At 36.2% G+C, this 19,788-nt stretch overlaps 1 protein-coding gene across 1 annotated transcript; it reads left to right on the top strand.

Annotated features, from left to right (window-relative positions):
• Positions 1-18,637: 18,637 nt before the first annotated feature.
• Positions 18,638-19,381, top strand: LOC149146777 (uncharacterized). Its single transcript, XM_089450028.1, has 2 exons — positions 18,638-18,796; positions 18,867-19,381. The coding sequence occupies exons 1-2, from the start codon at positions 18,705-18,707 to the stop codon at positions 19,159-19,161; spliced, it is 387 nt and encodes a 128-aa protein (XP_089306154.1). The 5' UTR covers positions 18,638-18,704; the 3' UTR covers positions 19,162-19,381.
• The last annotated feature ends 407 nt before the right edge of the window (positions 19,382-19,788 follow it).

Genomic DNA, 19,788 nt, shown 5'->3' with positions numbered 1-19,788 from the left:
AGAGATGGTCATTAATCCTGATCTACAGCTGATGAAAGCATCTGCTGTAGCCAGCCAAGGTCTCCCTAGAATCAACGGATGACCCCCCAACTTTGTTTTAGCTTGTAACACCACAAAGTCAACCGGGTAATTCCAGGATTCTACAGAGATTATAAGGTCTTCAATGATCCCTTCAGGTTTAATTGTAGAACGGGTTGCCAAATCTAAGATAGTTGGAGTTTCCCTGATAAAGTTTTTTAACTGGAGCAATTGTGTTGTTTCGAGTGTCATAATATTTATTGCAGCTCCTAAATCTACTAGGACTTTAGAGATAAAGGTTTTTCCAACCTGGACTGTTACTGTAGGGTGACCAGGGTCGCCATACTTTACAGGATAATCTTTTTCGGTCATTAAGGCAGTTAATTCTCCCATCACATGAACTGTGAGGGGATCCTTAGCCTTTCTTCTGGGTTTTTTAATACAAATGTCTCTAATAGTTCTAGCATAAATAGGAACATCTCTTAATGCTTGCAATAATGGGATTTTAACATACAAGTTCTGTAGCTCTCCTAAAAGGTTAAAGGTAGGTTGCTCAGGTGTTTTAGTGAGAGCCAGTCGTTCAGGGAATGGTGGATCTATTGTTTGATCATTATTATTAGGCGCTAATTCTGCTGTTTCAGCATTATTGTTAGTTGGTTTCTCTTTTCTAGCTTCTTCTTTATCAGAGTCAGTAATATCATCTATAATGGGTTCAACAATTCTCCCTGAGCGAAGATGAATATCATTACATTGCAGGGGAGAAACAGACTGATTTTGAATGTCAATAACTTGCAGGGCTTTATTATTATTTGGATTGGGGTTAGGTTGCACAGGCAGCTGTGGTCTCATTGCCTGGTTATTTGGAGGAGTATTGGATGGTAAGGAAAGAGACTGTTGTTGTTGAGGAAATGGTATCTATTGGGCTGCCCAGTTTGGATTCCATTGATTAAAATACAGTTGCTGGGGAGCCCAAGGATTCCATATAGTAGGATCAGGAAAAGGAAGATTTGGTTGCTGCATAAGTGGAAAATTCATTGTATTAAAGGGCGGGTACTGCATTTGGTTCATGGGTGGGTAATTTGTTTGAAAAGGAGAATTATTATTCCAGCGACTGAATGCTGTGTTAGAGCTCATACCTTGTCTTTGTGGCCATTGCCTCCTCTGTGTCATTAGATACACTACTTCAGCCTCTTCTTCGGTTGACTGCAGTGCTGCTTTGATTCCAGGTAGAGAGGGGCATTGCTGTGTTTCATGGTCCTTCTCGCAGATTGTGCAGATAGATATCTTATCCAGTGGGCATTCCCTGAGTGGGTGTTTTCCTTTGCATTTGGAACAGAAAATGGCTAAAGCAGCTTCTGCTTCCGCCTGTTTCTTCTTAACCTACAGAGCATCAATTTGTGAAGCAAAAGAACTTAGCATCTAAGTTTTAAATTCTTCCAATAAGTTACCTATTTCAGCTCTTGTTGCTCCTCCACTGGCTGACTTCTGAACTCTTGAATACACATTATCCCTGCTCTTTGATCTGCTCCCTGCTCCTCTTGAGCATCTCATGTAGAGATTGATGATTTCATCAAATGATTCCTTGGAAATGTCCCCTTTTCCCAACATGTTCAACATGTCCAAGCAGTCATCTCTTACCCGTTTCAGCAATATGGTTTTCAGAATATCTTTGCTCATATTGGGGTGGTCAGACCTCTGCAGATTATACTGTAGTCTTTCCACAAAATCTTCTAAGCTCTCGTCCTCCTTATGAACCATTTTAAACAATTATTCCTTCCTTTCTCTTGTTCGGCAGTAGTCTTGATATTTGGCCAGAAATCCCTCTTTCATCTGGTCCCAGGTGGTGATTGCCTGAGCTCCTAAGCTCATAAACCACCTCAACGCATTCCCTTTTAGTGTTGCTGGAAAGAGTTTTAGTTTCTGATTAGGACTTATATAATCATAACTTCTACATAGTATGTCGAATTCAAAGAGTAATTCATCTGGGTCTTCAGAGGATAACCCATGGAAGTTGGGTAATGCCAGGAGTGGAATGTTCTTCATAGGGGTCGTTCCTCTCGGGAGATCCCCAATTGGGAATCCCAGGGTAGAAAGTGAGTTCTCCCCCCTTCCTTCTGTTCTGTTATCCTCCATTGGTCTTTTTCCTTAATCGCTTACTTTATCTTCTGTGTCTTCTGTTTCTTCAAGTTCTTCTACCGGTTCCTCAGTGTATTCTGGTACTTCCAGCTTCCTTTCAGGTCCCAGTACTTCCTCCGTCTGTCGGTCCGTTTGTGAGGAGTATTGGATCTGAGGTCTCCGGGAACTCGTCCTCTGTGATGTTTCGGCCTTTGAGATGATCTCGTCAATATAAGTTTTTCTTCCTCCCTTGCTACCTGTGAAATTAGGTTTCTTACGTCCTCTCATGCACCTGTTATTTTCACAAAGAAATCATTAATGCTTTCAGAAATCTTTAGTTGCCTTCCCCAGCAACGGCGCCAAAATGTTGGCTAGTTGAATTGTTTATTGATTAAACATTCAAGTACCACATTAATTGTCAACCTGGGAAAGTCTTTTTATTCCAAAGGCTACCGCGTACTGTATGTACTTAATTCTAAAATCATTAAAAAGATGTAGTATACGTGATTCTTACGCTAAGTTATCAGTACAGATAAAATGGAAGCAGTTAATTAAGATTACAAATCTGAAAAGTAAAATGATGGATGCTCTGCTGGTAGAGGATCAGGACCCTATCCTCTAGGTGAGGATGTTCAACACCTGCCCCTGTAACCAGATTGCTAATGCACACTGCACTCTAGTTCACCGGTGACATATCCTTGCACACTTCAAGCAATTAATGAAACAGAGTACTAGAAAAATGGAAATACCAGAGGTAATGCTACAGAATCCAAACAGAGTATCAGCAGAAAGAAACTATCACACACTTACACACTTAACAGAAAAGTAAATGGGTGAATCTTGTGAGGAAGGTGGGCCCAGTCCCTCTCACAAGATTCCCCAGAACACAAAGGCTAGATTAAGTGCTTAGAACAATCTTCTATTCATCTGCCAAAAGATTCAAGTACAATAAAGTTCAGACTTGCTGATGTCTCTCAAAATCTCCTTTACAGATTACACATTAACCCCTTTCTAATGTAGATGTCTCCTCTTTATAGAGGAGACATCTATTACAATAGAATATTACAGTTCATTCAGTTAACCCATTTTATCAAAAATAAGAATTACAGACCGCTGTTACAATAGTATAACAACATATTCTTTCTTATGTTCTGGTTGTTACGCAGCTGGTAACTGTCTTCGACCGTCTTCTCGGGATCTTCGCATTCCTTTGCCGTTTCCCCATGTTGTTCTTGATTTAAGCAATGGTAATTGTGTTCTACCTGCTTTAGATAGCTGCAGATCGTGCTGCGTCAGCGTTCTTCAGATAGTTGCCGGTTGTTATTTCCAGCTGTTGCAAAATAGCCTGCTTTAGATGGTTTACTGTTGCTGACTGTAGCAACGACGTAGTTGCTGCTTCTGGTGTTGCAGCAACTGCATAGTTGTTGTTTCTGGTGTTGCAGCAACTGCGTAGTTGCTGTTTCTGGTGTTACAACAACTATAAATTATAATTCCTGCAGGCTTAAGACAATTACTTGACTTTAATCAGCTTTTCCAAGATAAATATAAAGATACTCACGAATATGCAATGAACAATTAAACATATAGATATGCGGAAAGTTACTTCGTACCTTGGGGTGATTAAGTCATTATGTAGTCAAAGCTTACAACTTATGACTGAAAAGGATAATATTATGGCAAAAATATAAGGTCAAAATAGGTCAATTCTGAGTCCTAACATTGGGTTGTGTTATATTCCTTCCACGACTAGCCCACGTAGTTAACCAGGGGGTTAGAGGGGGGGCGGAGCACCACCTTCGTTGCACTGATTATGTAGTGAGGGGGGGTCACTGGGGGTTTAAGGTGTACCCGTAACCCCACTTTATGGGGTCCAGGGCAGTGCCCCAGAAAATTTTGGTTTTGGACCCTATGTTAGGTTGGGTGGACCCACCTATGGTTTTGTACATGATTTTCGCACATGTTTTTTTGGACGCGATGGTTTTCGGTCCATGGTATTGGATGCTTCAGCTTGTATAAATATGTATTATAACATTGAAAGGAACATAATGAAAAATCAAGCTGGTAGTCCCAATTTTGGGATCCAGGGGAAAATCTTTATGTATATGTGTTTTATGTGTTATGCTCTCGCATTGTTTATTTTCTTTGTTTTAGAATTCGTATGCAGGTAATTTCTATATGGGGTTAAAACCTACATTCAGCTCACTTCAAGCCAACATAAAACTCAGGTTAAGATTGAAGAAGTAGTTGAAAGTCCTAAACCAAACCAAACTGATTTTTGGAAATTGTTCTTTGATGGCTCTTGCACAAAATATGGGGCAGGAGCTGGAGTTGTTTTAATTTCACTTGAAAAGGAAAATATAACCCAATCATGTAAATTAGATTTTGAAGTTACTAATAATTTTGTTGAATATGAAGCTTTCCTTATAGGATTGCAGTTAGTCAAAAGCCTAAAAGTTCATAACTTAAGTGTTTTTACCAATTCTGAACTTATTGTTAAGCAAGTAAAGAATGTTTGGCAGACCAAGCACCCTAGACTTAGGTCCTACAGAAATGATGTATGGGATTCGGTGGAAAACTTATTTGATGATTTTAATTTGACTCACATTCCTAGAGATTACAACGTTCACGCAGATGCCTTAGCTGTCTTTGCTAGCACTTTTAAAATTTCTGATCATACTTATGTACTCTATCAGATACAAGTCAAATATAGGCCATCTATCCCAGATAATCTGAAACATTGGCAAATATTTGAAGATGATGAACAACTTAAATCATTTCTGCAGGTAGTAGATGATTTCTCATTTTTGCAAATTGATGAAGATAGTGCTGAAATAAATGAAAACACAGAAGGAAATGATACTTCAGATTTTAAAACCCATATTACTAATCACGACGTTATCCAATTATCTAATAATTTTATTCCAAAGGGACTCATTCCTTTAGAAAAATTATTTGATCAAAATGATGTTTTCCAAAACCCGCAGTCTATTTCTTCAGAAGATGACGTGGAAGAGATTAACGTTGGAATTGTTGAAGATATTAAAAACATCAAATTGTGCGCATCTATGGACTCAGAAATCAAAGCTCAGTATTTTAAATTACTGCAAAATTATAAGGATGTTTTTGCTTGGACTTACACTAATTTGAAAACCTATGATACATCGTTAATACAGCACAAGATTCCTCTGAAGCCAGAAGCAAAACCGTATCAACAGAAGCTTAGAAGAATAAATCCAACTCTTCTGCCAACTGTAGAAAGAGAAATTAAGAAAATGTTAGATGCCAAAATCATCCTCCCTCTTAGATATTCTAATTGGGTTGCAAATCTGGTTCCTGTTAGAAAGAAAAATGGAGAAATAAGACTCTGCGTGGATTTCAGAAATCTGAACAAGGCATCATTAAAAGATAATTGTCCTTTACCAAAAATGGACCAGTTATTGCAAATGGTTTCAAGAGAACAAAGAATTTCTATGCTTGATGGTTTTTCATGTTATAATCAGGTGAACATTGATACAATAGACAGAGAGAAAACAACTTTTACTACACCCTGGGGTACATTCATGTATGCAAGGATGCCATTTGGCTTAACAAATGCTGGAGCAATGTTTCAGAGAGCTATGGACATCGCTTTTATGGGTCAGGTAAATAAATTTGTGGTTATTTATCTTGATGACATAACTGTTTTTTCTAAATCTGATCAGAAACATTTAAAGCACTTGATGAAAGTTTTTGACAGGTGTAGAAAATTTGGAATATCACTGAACCCAAAGAAGTCCTTGTTTGCTGTTAAAGAAGGAAAATTGCTGGGCCATATAATTTCGAAGGAGGGAGTAGTAATTGATCCCAAATGAGTATATGCCATAGAAACATTGACCTTGCCTAGAAACAAAAAGGAGATTCAAGCTTTTTTGGGCAAGATTAATTTTCTAAGGAGATTTATTCCAAATTATGCAGAGATAGTGAAGGATATAATAGACATGCTCCGAAAGGATCATGAAGTCAAATGGACTCCTTCTAGGCATGCATTTGAACAAATAAAAAGGGCTATCTCCAAAGCTCGCACCTTAGCCAGCCCTGATTATACTAAGCCATTTAGTATTTTCTCTCTTGCCTCTGAAACAACCCTTGCTGTTGTTTTATTACAAAAAAATGAAGATTCCCATGACCAACCCATAGCCTTTTTCAACAAGGTTTTGGGAGATGTTGAGCTGAAATATGACATCATTGAGAAGCAAGCCTATGCCCTTATTCAAGCTCTGAAATCATTCAGTATGTATTTCTTACACTCACCTATTATTGCTTATGTCCCAAATAGTGTTGTCAAAATTATCTTAACCCAACCAGACACCGATGGGAAAGGAGGTAGATGGATCACTCAAATTCTGGAATTTGATCTGACTATCAAGACTACCAAGCTAGTAAAAGGTAAAGGATTAGCTAAGCTTCTAGCTGAATCCAACTGCAAAGTATTTGGAATCAATTATGTCTTGGAAATACAAGGGAAGAATACACAAGAACCTTCTGTCCTTGCAAAAGCGGAGAATCGACAAGAACCTTCCCTTCATCCTAGAAGAGAGAATCCACAAGAACCTCTACCTTCAGAGCAGATCAGTCCTATACACATTTATGAAAAATATTTGTTGTCAAACTAGTAACAATATATTGTAAATTTCTTGATCAATTTTGAGTATCCAGCATCGTTCTCTAAAACCCAGTGTAAAGCTCTTAAGTTAAAATCAGTTAAGTACTGCATTATTAATGGAAATTTATATTGGAAAGATCCACTCAACATTTTGTTATTATGTTTAACAGAATCTGAAACTAAAGGAATCATTGATCAGTTTCATACAGGATTTTGTGGGGGACATTATGCATGGAGAGCTACAACATACAAGATTCTGAGGGGAGGATTTTATTGGCCCACATTGTTTTTACAAGTAGGGGCAAAGGTAAGAGGTTGTGTTCCTTGCCAAATGTTTGCTGGAAAACATAAATTAGCAGCTCTTCCACTCGTTCCATCAATAGTTTCAGCTCCTTTTTCTCAATGGGGATTAGATTTTATTAGAGAGATTCACCCCAATTCAAGTAATCATCATATATGGATCCTCACTGCAATAGATTACTTTACTAAATGGGTGGAAGCAATTCTAGTCAGAAATGCTATTGATGCAATAGTAATTAAGTTTATTGAGGAGAATATCTTAGCTAGATTTGGTTGCCCAACTAAAATTGTCACTGATAATGCAACAACTTTTTCTAGTGTTAAAATGATTGACTTTTGCCAGAAATATCAGATTCTGTTACATCATTCAACTCCATACTATCCTCAAGGTACTGGCCTTGCAGAATCATCAAACAAAAGCTTGGTAAAGGTAATAAAAAAGACTCTAGTTGATCATAAGAAGAGATGGGATTCACATTTGATTTATGCAATATGGGAAAACAGAATCTCCAAAGAGCTCAACTGGTAAATCTCCATTTCAATTAGTCTACGAGAAAGATGCAATATTCCCTACCAATTTGGCTTTCCTTGTTTTAAAATTTCTACAGGACGTAACAGATGAACCTGATGATTTTTTTAGAAGAATAAATCAAATTATTGAACTTAATGAGACTAGAGATGAAGTTCAATCCAAATTGCAGAAATATCAGAATAAGATGAAGGTTTTGTTTGATAGAAGTGCCAGGGAAAGGGACTTTAAGGAAGGTGATCTAGTTCTAAGATGGGATGCCAGGACAGAAGAGAAAGGAAAGCATGGCAAATTCGACAATCTATGGTTTGGACCTTTAGCAATTGTTGAAGTGAAGCGTAACTACACTTTAGTGTTGCAAAATATTGAGGGGCTATATTCCACTGATCTTGTAAATGGAAGGTTTCTCAAACATTATATTCAGTACTAAGAAGTTGAAATAGTTTTCATTGTAAATACTCCAGTTTTCTTTTCCTTTCCAAGATGTCAGTGTGATATTTTTTACAGCAAGGACTCCATAGCCCGAGGAGAAGGCACATGGATCTGCAGGTTCTCTGCATTCTACAAGAGAAAGCAGTCCCCAGATGGAGCCAATGTTGTAGCATTTTTTGGTTTTGATTAGATAGAACATTTCAAAAATGTTAAGTTAGGATATGGACATAACATAGTGAATAAAATGCTAGTGAAAAAATATATTTTTGATGATAATGTCCATATCAAAGAAAATGTTAGGTTAGCTGCTCTAAAAAATCAAGGCAAAATAAAATGTTAGGTAGAAAGAAAGCAAATAAACTCTGAAAGTGAGCAAGTCTAAATGCCACTACTCTGTTTCTACAAAATAATGGATATGTGCAGCTTGTTTTAAATGCCACAGCCCATGACAGTCAAACTATTTAATCTTGACTGCTTCATGCTTTAAATTTGATGTTATATTTAGAGAATAAAGATTTGACCAAACTGTTTAATCTTGGCAGATCAGTAGTTAGGTAGAGAATAATAGGGTGCTCATCAGTTTAATCAGAGCCCTTGGAAGTTATAAGGGTAGATTTAGATAGTTTGTTTTTGTTAAATAAGAAGAAAGAATAAGGGTTTGCTAGCTTAGATTCACCCACTAAGTGAATAAAAAATGATAGGATAAGTAAAGGGTAAGTACAGAAAGGTTGCAGAAGTTTAATGGTTGATTGGATAAAATGAATATTTATCATGTTTCTATGCTCATGATGCAATTACACAAGGCAAATAAAGGTTTACAAAGTCAATTAATTAACTTCCCTATTCATTTCACCCTTTTACTTTACTAATTTCCCCTTTATACATTCATATTCATTCATTCCCATAAAAACCCCTTTTCCTATGGTTAAAACCCTTTTTACCTAGGAAAAGTAAAAAAACCATGAAAAATCCCTTTTTACATGTAAAATCCTTTTTTACATAAAAAACCCATAAAAATATCTTTTACCCCAAGTATAAATGCTTATATGAAAAGTCAAATCATTCATTAAAAAGCATTATACTTAGTTGCATTTCCCTTTTCCACTCATATTTCATTTTAAAACTAATTTATGTATTAAATCCTTGAAAAAAATTCCCTTTCCTGTATTATTAACTCCTTTTATTAAATATCCGAAAACCCTTAATTTTATAAAAAACTATGTATTTCATATAAATATCGCATCAGCGGGATCACAAGTCCTTCGTATAAATAACCCTCCCCACATTGCGAACTCCGATTGCAATATACAATGGGAAGTCAGGACCCGACATCATTATATATCATAATATATTGCATTTCGCATTTGCCCTCCATTACAGTCCCACTTAGAGCATAACCCTCCATGTATTGCGATCCCCGACTGCGATATGGAAGCCAAGACCCGACACTTATATATATTACATATTACCGCCATATAGCATCCAGCCTCATTGCGCATCCCGTCCGACATATATACCTCCCACCACTGCGATTTCCGATATCCGATGTAAGCCCGGACTCGATACCATTATCCGCCAGAGTTAATACAAATTCAAGTCCGCCCATATGCATTTTGTGAAGGTTTTCTGTGTTAAATCGTTTTTTCGATTTAAATGAACAAATGACCCGAAACTCCATTTAAACCGCTAATCACTGTTTTAACCCATAATTAAGATATTCCCGCCATGATTAATCCCTCCGTACTCTTTCCACCACTGTTCACCTTCGCCCGATAGTTCAAAGGTTAACTGTTTTTCCCTTTTAACGAATAAAAACACTATTTTTGCTTTGTTTTGCCTGTTTTACACAACGCAACCTCTATTATGCCTCTGTGGCCATTAAAGCCATTGTTTACCCTCTGATATGCCCCAGACTCCTTCCGATAGCCTTTCAAGCTCAGCAGAGCCATTGAAGACCTTCAGTCACCTTAGTTTTTCTTAACAGTTTATGTGTTTTGCAGGAAAGAAGACTGTTGTTCTAGGATTATAAAAATAAGCCTGCATAATAGTTAGAAGACAAAATAAGCGATTTATTGTGAAAAGCACAGTAAAAACCTCAAATGCGCAGTAAAGTAGAAAGGAGCACAGTAAAGGTCACTCAACTAAATTAAAGGATATTTACATAGTTCAAACAATATCAGATAAAAGGTTAAATGAAAACAATCGGCCAGCGTGAAGAATGTGAACAACCAAGCAGCTTAAAGGGTGAAAATATCCTACAAAAAGCCAGCACAACGTGAATAAAGGGGACAACAAGAAGCAGTTCAAACAGTCGCCCCTATCTTCTTGTCATGAAGATATTTCTTTTCCTAAAAATCTTAATTTGTTTTAGGATATTTTCCTGAATTTCATTATTGTATAAATAACTCTTTTCTAGAGTTGTAAATGGTTCAGAGTTGAAGACTCATAGTTCACTGCTTATAAAGTCTTGACTGTTAGTTCTACTTTGAACCTGGAAACCACCTTTGAAAGAAGATTTTGTAGACACTTGAAGTACTCAGTCTTTCTGGAACCTTAATACAAAGCAGAGGATTCTGAATATGGTTTTACACAGTTTTGTGTTATCCTGTAAGTTTTTCTAGTTTTAAATCATTATGTTATTTTTTCATATGCTTATGACTTATAGTGATATCTAGGTAGGAACAACTAGAGTTTCAATTGATTCCTATAAGCTTCTGAAGTGATCATCGATTAAGAGATTGGATTAATGAAACTGTCTGTGTAGCTAATCCCCTCTAAATAATAAATCACAAGCATCATGTGTAAGCTTAAGTATACTGCCTTAAATCTTTTGAACGTAGTTCAGAAGGTTTTCCTACTTATGATTGTTCTGTTTTACAGTCTGGAAACTGTGATAATCATATTTTTTACTGTCTTCTACTCACCACTATTTTGATCTATATCACTGTGTAAAGTCTTATAGCAGCCCCCTGCTGAGATATTAATATACCCCAAAGGATTAATTACTTCAATTCTACATCTGTCTTCATTCATTAGTCTTCCAAAACTAAAACCAAAAACCCCCAAAACAATTATTGTAGATGCTCTGGCATGGGTAGCTTGACCTACTACTATCTCAGAGGTACCACAGAACCCAAGGGCAGCTTGTGGGCATGGAACCCAAGTGTGGGGTTTTATCACCCATCGTGTTTTGTGGAAAAACCATGATGGATTCACTACATGTGATGGATGAGGATGATATTTCTCGAAAATATGATTCCAACGTATTGAAAATCGTCTGAATCCGAGTTGTCTTTAGAGAGATATGAATTTTTGAAGTTGACTAGTAATTATTGGTTGTCAAATAGGCCGACTTAAGAGCCAAAAGATGTGTCACTTCAAATGTGACGTTGAACCTTCATATGTGTATAAATATGAAGTGATATGGAGTCATTTGGACAATCCAATCTTATGCAACACATACCTTAGAAAGAGAACTCGATGGAGAGAAGAATTTTGTGCCCTGGCCACAGTAAAAGAGGATCTGAAACAATGTGGGTTAAGGTTTGTTCAGGGGTCCATTTTTGGGAAAAAGCTACTGGTGGGAGGGTCAAAACCCTGTTCTTATAGGCCGCAGTGAAGGCATAGACATCGAGTTAGTTTGGAGGCTGTTTTGTGGGTGGCCAGTCCTCATAAGACGCTGCCACAGGTCTGTCTATACACTCGTAGGATGCCACAATATTTTAGGAGGATAAGTATGTGTTTAAGGGCTTGAATCTGCCCTAAAAGAGCAGCATGGAGGGGCATCCTCCCATTGAAGGACAACCACATTTCATAAGGGAAATTCTGGGCCAAATTTGAGGACGGTTAAGGACTATGTTGTGTGCCCTAACCAGTCCCGTAAATTACCGTAAATTACAACAGTGCAGGAGTCACAAACAACAATGTTTTGGTATGTGTTGGGTCAAAGGAGTTGACTAGTTTTGGATCAATTTATCTAGCAGCCTATTGGAGCCAATTGGAAGACATTCCAGGGAGGGAAGGTATCTTCCTAGGTGCAGATTCAATAGTGAAGTATTGGGTGTCATAGATCTGGTTGGAGGGCAACGAGTTGGCTACCCAAAGTAGCCCTAGACGAGCTATATTGAAGGAAGAAGAGCAACTGAAGGTTGGCTGAAGACCGGTGCTGAAGTGCAACACTTTGATGGATGGAAGTTGTTGCTAGCTTGGCAGATTGAAGATTTAGAATTAGGCCTACCTAGAGAGCAGTTGATGAGCCTGTGTTCATTGTAGAAGACGTGACTTGCAGTAGTGATAGGGGGCAGCCCTCTTCGAGTCTCGAGGTGTAGATACCTTGATGGACTAAGGCACTACTAGTGAGCAGTACGGAAGCAAAGGACCGACATTATAAGATACGACAAGGAAGCTGCAGCGAAGATTATCATTGTATCTTGTATACCATAGAATCTTGTATTATTCAGAATTTGGTTTAACATAATGAAGATTGGGATTGTACATATTATACAATTTTGTTTAAAACTGTGTATATTGTGCATATGTTATTTACTGCTTTATATTTCCACTGTACAAAGTAGTTTATGGTTGAGATTCTTGGTTTGGTAGCGTCAGTGATTTTAAGACTCTAACCTAGACCCAAGGTCGTGGAAATTCAACACATCATTCTTCGTGGTAGTCTCACAATTCACAATGATTTTGTGATCTACGAGGCGTTGTTTCATTTTCTCCAAGGCAAGGTGGAAGGTCCATTGCACTCTCTAAGGAAATACAAGTCATCTCCAAGTTAAAGCACTCAAAATTCTCTGCTCAAAGTTCCTTTTCAAGTATGTTTTCATCAATAAAGGGGGGGGAACTTCTCTTAGGGCAGCTGTGAGGGTTAAATGAGGCAATTGAACACCTATCATGAGAAAATTGAATATCACATTAAGTAAAGGTCCCTTTGATAGTCCAAGATAAAGATAATCAAGCAAGTAAAGCCTTAAATCACTAAAACACACATGTATTGGAAAAACTCAAAGAGTTGTCCACCTTTTCCTAGCCATTGAGATGTCAAAGGTTAAATTAAGGGAATGGTGAGCATATTTAGGAGATCATTGGGCATATTTAGAAAATCTAACACATTATGAAACATTCCATAATCAAGATCCATTGTCCCTTCTCTATACTCTCATAGGTGTGTTGTATTCCATTAACATAGGAGGTCTAGAACAAGGTACCATGGAAGAAAAATAATTTTTTGATGCAATCATATGATTAGAGGCACCCAAGTCTACGATCCATTTGTTAGGTTATGAAGTAATAAAAATCAAAACGTGACCCTTCCCTTGAACCTTTGGTTGATTTAATTCAAACTTCTTCTTGATATTGTTTGGTATGAAATCTTCTAGGTTGTGTTTCTGAAATACTTTTGCCACAAGATCAATGGTCTTCACCATGCAAGAAATTTTTGGATGAGACTGTGTATTATAGTATCTAGACTTTGTTCTCTCCTTTTTAAGACTTTTCTCCCTTTGGATTTGAAGTATCCTTACTAGATTCAATGTTTTATCCATCTGTGTGATCAAAGATCCATTCTATTTTTCTTGTTATTCTTACTGTTATCCTTCATTTTAAGCACAGGGGATTTGGAGGAATTTAGATCCCCCATATGAATGAGCTTACTCTACTCTTGAATCAATGATTCCATAAAGCTATTCAAAGGAGGAATCTTCCAATCTTTACCCATGGATATTTTAGTAGTGTAAAAAGGAGAAACAAATATGGAATACTCGAGTCCTAAATCTGAAAGAACTAAAAGAATAAGTTTCTTTTCCTTTCTATCAATGCCACAAAATTTTAGCTATTGAAGAAAAAGTCTTGAACTTGGAGAAGAAGGCCTGTAGGGTCTTGAAATTTCTTGGGTTCAAAGATATAAGTTCATTCTCCAACTGATTTCCTCTCAATTCATCTATCTTTTCAAATAAATACCCCAACTTGGTCCATACTTCATTAGGAGTTGAGCAGAAAAACATAGAATCTGATAGGCATCATCCATTGTGTTGAAGTTCATTTCCTTCTCTACAAATAAATTGAGTTCACTTTCCATCTCCATAGTGACTCTATAAATCCCCTTACTTCATAGTAGAAGTAGGATCTTTGGCTTCCACTCAAAGTAGCTGATGGATTTTAAGAACAAGCACAAAAATCTAGATGTGTAAAAAATATTACACTAGTAATTGCAAGAAAAGAAAGAAGAGAGTGAAATCAAACTCAAATAGACAAAGTAGCTCAACGAACCAATTCAAATTACTTCATAAATATTTTGTGCATTATTTCTTGGCATGAATACATATTTATAGCAACCCCTTGAGAGGGAGCTATTGCACACTAGGTTGAGTGCATGCACACTAGAAAATATAAAAGTACTTTCCCTATTTAGCAACTCACCCAAAAATGGAGTTTTAGGGCCTAAAATAGAGGAGTCTATAATAGGGTTTACTAGAGAGAGCATGATTTAAAATTAATTTCAAACTAACTTGAAAATAGCAAGAAAACTCCAAAAGTAAGACTAAAATTGAAAGGAAGGTAAGTGTATAAGGTTATGGATAAGATAGTTTGCCAAAATAATAAAGGAAGAGAACATTCATGGACAAGGTGGTTAGAGAATAGGAAATTCATACCAGTGGATAGGAAATATCCATGTCACTACCCAATTATTGCCTAGTGACTACCATATGTCATCTTAGGTGCCCCCTACTAAAAATAGGCTTATTGAAAATAAAAAAATATAAAGCGACCCTAAAGAGTAGGGGATTTCTATTAGGTTATGAAAAGTGATCCTAACGTTCATGTACCCCAACATTGAGTATCTCCCACTTAGTTACTAGCGAGTCTCCTGTCAACTTAAGTGCCTTGATATGGTTCTCTTGCAAGGTTTCTACATGGTATTCTAGATTTAGTCTAGAAAAAACTATTTTGTGCTCCTCTAATACATTATGCACACTAAGATAGAATTTATATTTTTGCAATGAATAATTCAATTTATGTTTATCTACCTCACCTTTGTAGTGTTTGATTTCAACCTTCACTTCCATTTTAAATAGGTGCTAAGAAGATTAGCTTCTGATATTCCATTTTTCAAGATTTAATTCTTCCTCTCTTTCTTGAACTTCTCATGATACTTTATCTTTTCATGAGAATTGGGGTTCCCGTAAACATACCAATTATTTTTAGAAGAGTAGAAAAAAGGTTGACCATGCACAAAGAAACATCAACTAGTTGAGCTTCCAATCTCATAAATCTTACTTTGTCTTCTTCTATGGGTCTTTCCTAATGCTCGTTTTCCATTTCTTAGGTTTGTGGCTACTTCTTAACCTTTCTTGGGCCAATCCTAGGATTAGGGTACAACTCTCTTAGAAATTTGGATTTGAGTTGAGAAAGAACTTACTATGCTGAAACTACCAAATTGCCCGATAAGCCCACTTTGATACCAATATGTTTTGGGAACATCTTTGTATATTCAAAGGGTTGACTTACAAAAAAATATTTTAACCTAAAATGACTACAATGAGCCTATGCTCCACAATGACCATCATTTTTCATTTTTAACACTTCAACATAAAAATAGAAACAGAGTTCAAATTCTTTAACTAGTGCAACAGATGAAATATAATATATTAGTAACAACACACGGTTGAACACACATATACCATGGAACTTCCATATAGGAAACCCATCATTCAATTAAGGATTGTTTCTTCTATCTTCTTATATGATAAGTATTACAATAAAAATTATGAAGATTTCCAAGGTTACTAGAAACACTATAGTCTTGTATAGTCCTCTACAACATGCTTTCCCCATTAGTATCTCCTCACAACCTCACTCATACTATGGAACAACTAATGGCTAGAGAAAAGGTGATACCCTTAACTTTAGGGTTTTGAACTTCTTTTAGAATATGCGAGTTTTCTACAGTTACACCATCTTTCTTTTATATTTTCCCTAACTTATTCATCCTTCTAGGGTCTCCACTCTTTTGAAGAAGTGAACTTAAGTTCTCTTCCTTAGAAACTTCACTCCAAGGTTTGTGTTATAATATTCCATTGTCCTTGGGATACATGAGCTTAAAATTGCACAAAATCCCATTTTCTCTCATTTTATTTAGCCCTTCGTTGAGAAAAGATCAAAGACATGATCATAGTTTCTATACAGAAGGGTGTTTGGATATATTTCAGAATGCTTCTAGGGAAAATGAGGTTCTTGCAATGTTATAATGTATAGGTAGAAACAATTTTTTTTAATAAATTGAGGAATATGATGCCATCCTCCCAAAGACAATAGAAACCTATACTATTCCATAACCTTTTCATTGATGCTACAAATTCCTCAGGAATCAATCAATAACTCACTTGGATTCCGATACCCCTTTTTCGACTCCCCTTCACTAGGGTCTTGTCCTTGTTTTCGACACTTACCTCCATAATTTTGGAAAACGTTGTTGAGTTGGTGCTTGTTCTACCTACTATCAAAATATGAGTTGTCTATTATAACACTAAAAACCATTCCCACCTTAGGTTTTCCTAGACACATTTCTCTAAATTTGGCCTTTGTTTTACTTTCCTTTGAGTTTTAGCTATTATATTTTCTAATACCCTCCTTTAAGACATTGTAAATCTAACATCAAAATATTGGCCCCCTTGTCTTTTCTATCAAATTTTCTTGACTTATGGATCTCCTCATCTTTTAATCACTCACATATTTACCACCTTACTCCTGCCCAACAATTCCAAAATTCTCTTACATTTTAGGAAAACTTCTATTTTAGAAAACCTAACCATATTCCTTGATCTTTACTCAATAAAATACCACCATCTTTAATCATCAAAGTATCTAGGCTCTTCCTCAACACAATGATTTAGATCTTGCTTAATATTATCCACACTGATTTAGACCTTGGTTAATGTAATCATTTTCTACCACTAACTTATCTTACCAAGCAAAACCTCTTTATTTAACTAAAATCTCACCTTATTTGACCAAGCAAAACCTCTTTATTTAACTAAAATCTCACCTTTGCTTATTGAATATTATTTCATAGTAAATTATCCTTTCTTTTGCTTGATGAATTGTCTTACCTTTGGATCTATGTTTGCATTTCATCCTTTGAGTCTTAGCATTGAATTTGCCTAGTTGAGCACCCTTACACAAAATCCGTTAAATTAATGTTGCCTAGTAATCTCAATAGAATTTTGATCTTTAACCCGATCTCTTGAATTTGCCTAGTTGAGCACCCTTACACAAAATCCGTTAAATTAATGTTGCCTAGTAATCTCACTAGAATTTTGAACTTTAACCCGACCTCTTGAATTTCACCATTACTCAAATTTCAATCTTTGGTATTAACCTTAGAGCAGGTCTAGACATTCCTCATGCAAAAGTGTTACCCAGAAATTTGAAATGTGAGCCAATTTTTTTTTAAGGTTTATAGTTTCAACTGTAGTTGAGTGGATTGTTTGGGGTCTTCAATTGGTTTAATTTTCATAGATGATATATTGTCATATTGTAATAAGTTAAAAGGAAAATGCTCTCAGTTTGTACTTTTGATATGACTAAATGTTATGATTGACAATACCTTTTGTGAACATGTTCCAATTTTTCAAACGAACTTTTTCTTTTTATAGGTTGTTTGAAGTGGGTTCGATCCGTAGGACGAGATTCTCGAATAAAAATATATGAAAGAAGATGAGAATGAAATCAAATCTCGCACCATTCACTTCCAGCTAATGTTAAACAGCCGCCTATAGCAGGTTACGTGAAGTTTCAGATGTCTCCAAAAATCAATACGGACCATAGTTGCTTCACGGGATGAGCGTGATCCTAACGTACCCCTGCTGGAAAATAATATGCGATGCAAGGCCCGGCCCCGCGTCCGAAAATTCATGTTGGCAGACTAGTCCAATCTTGAGAGAGCTTTCTATTCCCCATAAGTACATAAGTACGTTGTTTTTATCTGTTTGTGATTCCTTGCGTATTATATAAGGTTACAGTTTTTCGGACAGATTATTTTTTCATGTAATTAATATATTGAATTTTTTCCTGTGAAATTTTAAGATAAACGTTTTCAATTTTTTGACAAATCAATAAATTATCTAAAAACTAACCACCAAAATATTTACATAACTTTATCTATATCCTTAAAAACCTCGCATTCTAAATATATATTCAAATTACTCCAACCACCTAAATAACATACACCACTCCACCAATTTAAGATCATTGTCCATATTGACCCATAAACTAGAGAATGTCATCTCTATTCACCACAACCTTAAAATTAAATTAAATTGTTATCGTCATCGTCGCCATCCATTTCTCCGTCGTCAGTTAAACTTGCTACGCAACCAGAAAGAACACCATCCATCGGAAACTCCTTTTTGAAGTTATCGAAAGCCAAGACAACGTCAGCGGGATAAGCTTTCAATAAATTGCGACAGCGAATCAGTTAGTTGATTACGAACGTCTAGTCAAAAGTGACGTTATTCTGTTAGAGGAGGAACGGATACTTCAGTTATAGTGTCTCGGATTGCTTCAATATACAATACAATAAATACCGCGCTCTGCTCTATTATAATTTCGCCCATATAATTGCAGTTTTGCCACACGCCCTGGAGGAGGACGCAATTCAATTCAATGGAGATGATAAAGCTTAGAAATATGATCATGCAGGCTAGCCTGCGCAGGAATCCACAAGTGCCCATTTCTCCACCGAACTTCTCTTCCAGGTAAATTATTATAAAGCGCCCCTTGCTCTCTCACAAACACTGAAATTTTAACATTTCTCACAATTTTCAGGGGCCGTTGGTCTCATGGATGGGCTTCCCCCGATATTAACAAAATAGTTTGCACGCCTGATGATGATGAAGAAGTCGACGATTCTCAGAATTTTGCCAAAGAGGAGGCATGGTGGGCTCTTCAGCCAAAAAAGGGCGGTTTCTATGGGCCGGAATGTGACCACAAATGGATTGAGGACGTCAATAATCGCAAAACGGTGGATGAAGAAGAACAAACGCACTGGTTTCGATCATCGGAGGACGTTCAGAAACCACCCCACCATATTGATATCAATGCTTATATCAGCTCCGATTAACTCTAATTTTCATCCTTTGCGATGGTATTACTGTACACTGCTATGATGCTTTTTATTTTCTAATAATTATGGTATTGATCTCGAATCCCTAGCTTGCTGTACAGTATAAATGCCACTACACACGTCTCTGTTTCTCTTGATTATACAAGTGGGACGGGGACGCGCTATATGAAGGATCTGTTAGAGAGATTTCTATGCATGAGAGGGAGGCTTGATCCCATAGTTATCTAGTATCAACTTCGAATTAGAATTCAGATTCTATTTGATATTGAATTTTTTTGTGGTTTAAAATTTAATATTAATTTTCCTGGGGTAATATACCTTTTATAAATATTTAAATATATTACTATTTTAGAATATTAAAAAAATATTTAAATATATTATTGTTTAGTTAAAGTATTTAAATATATTATTGTTTTAGTAGATTAAAAAATTTAAATACATTATTATTTTAGTATATTAAAAAATCTAAATGAACACGGCTAACATTGAAATGATTAAAAACTATTTAAAAATTGTTTTTATTTTAAATGTTGTGAGAAAGCTAGTAGTTTCATGTTTAGAATAGCAAGTTATGAGAATTTGTGTTTTCATTTATAAACCTGAAAACAGGCTATATAATACTCA

Source organism: Pinus tabuliformis, chromosome X (assembly GCF_031772625.1).
Source record: "Pinus tabuliformis cultivar Carrire ecotype Pingquan chromosome X, CPIR1, whole genome shotgun sequence".
NCBI classification, from domain to species: Eukaryota; Viridiplantae; Streptophyta; class Pinopsida; order Pinales; family Pinaceae; genus Pinus; species Pinus tabuliformis.
The sequence above is the reverse complement of the archived record's forward strand: the minus strand, read 5'-3'. Positions and strand labels throughout refer to the sequence as shown.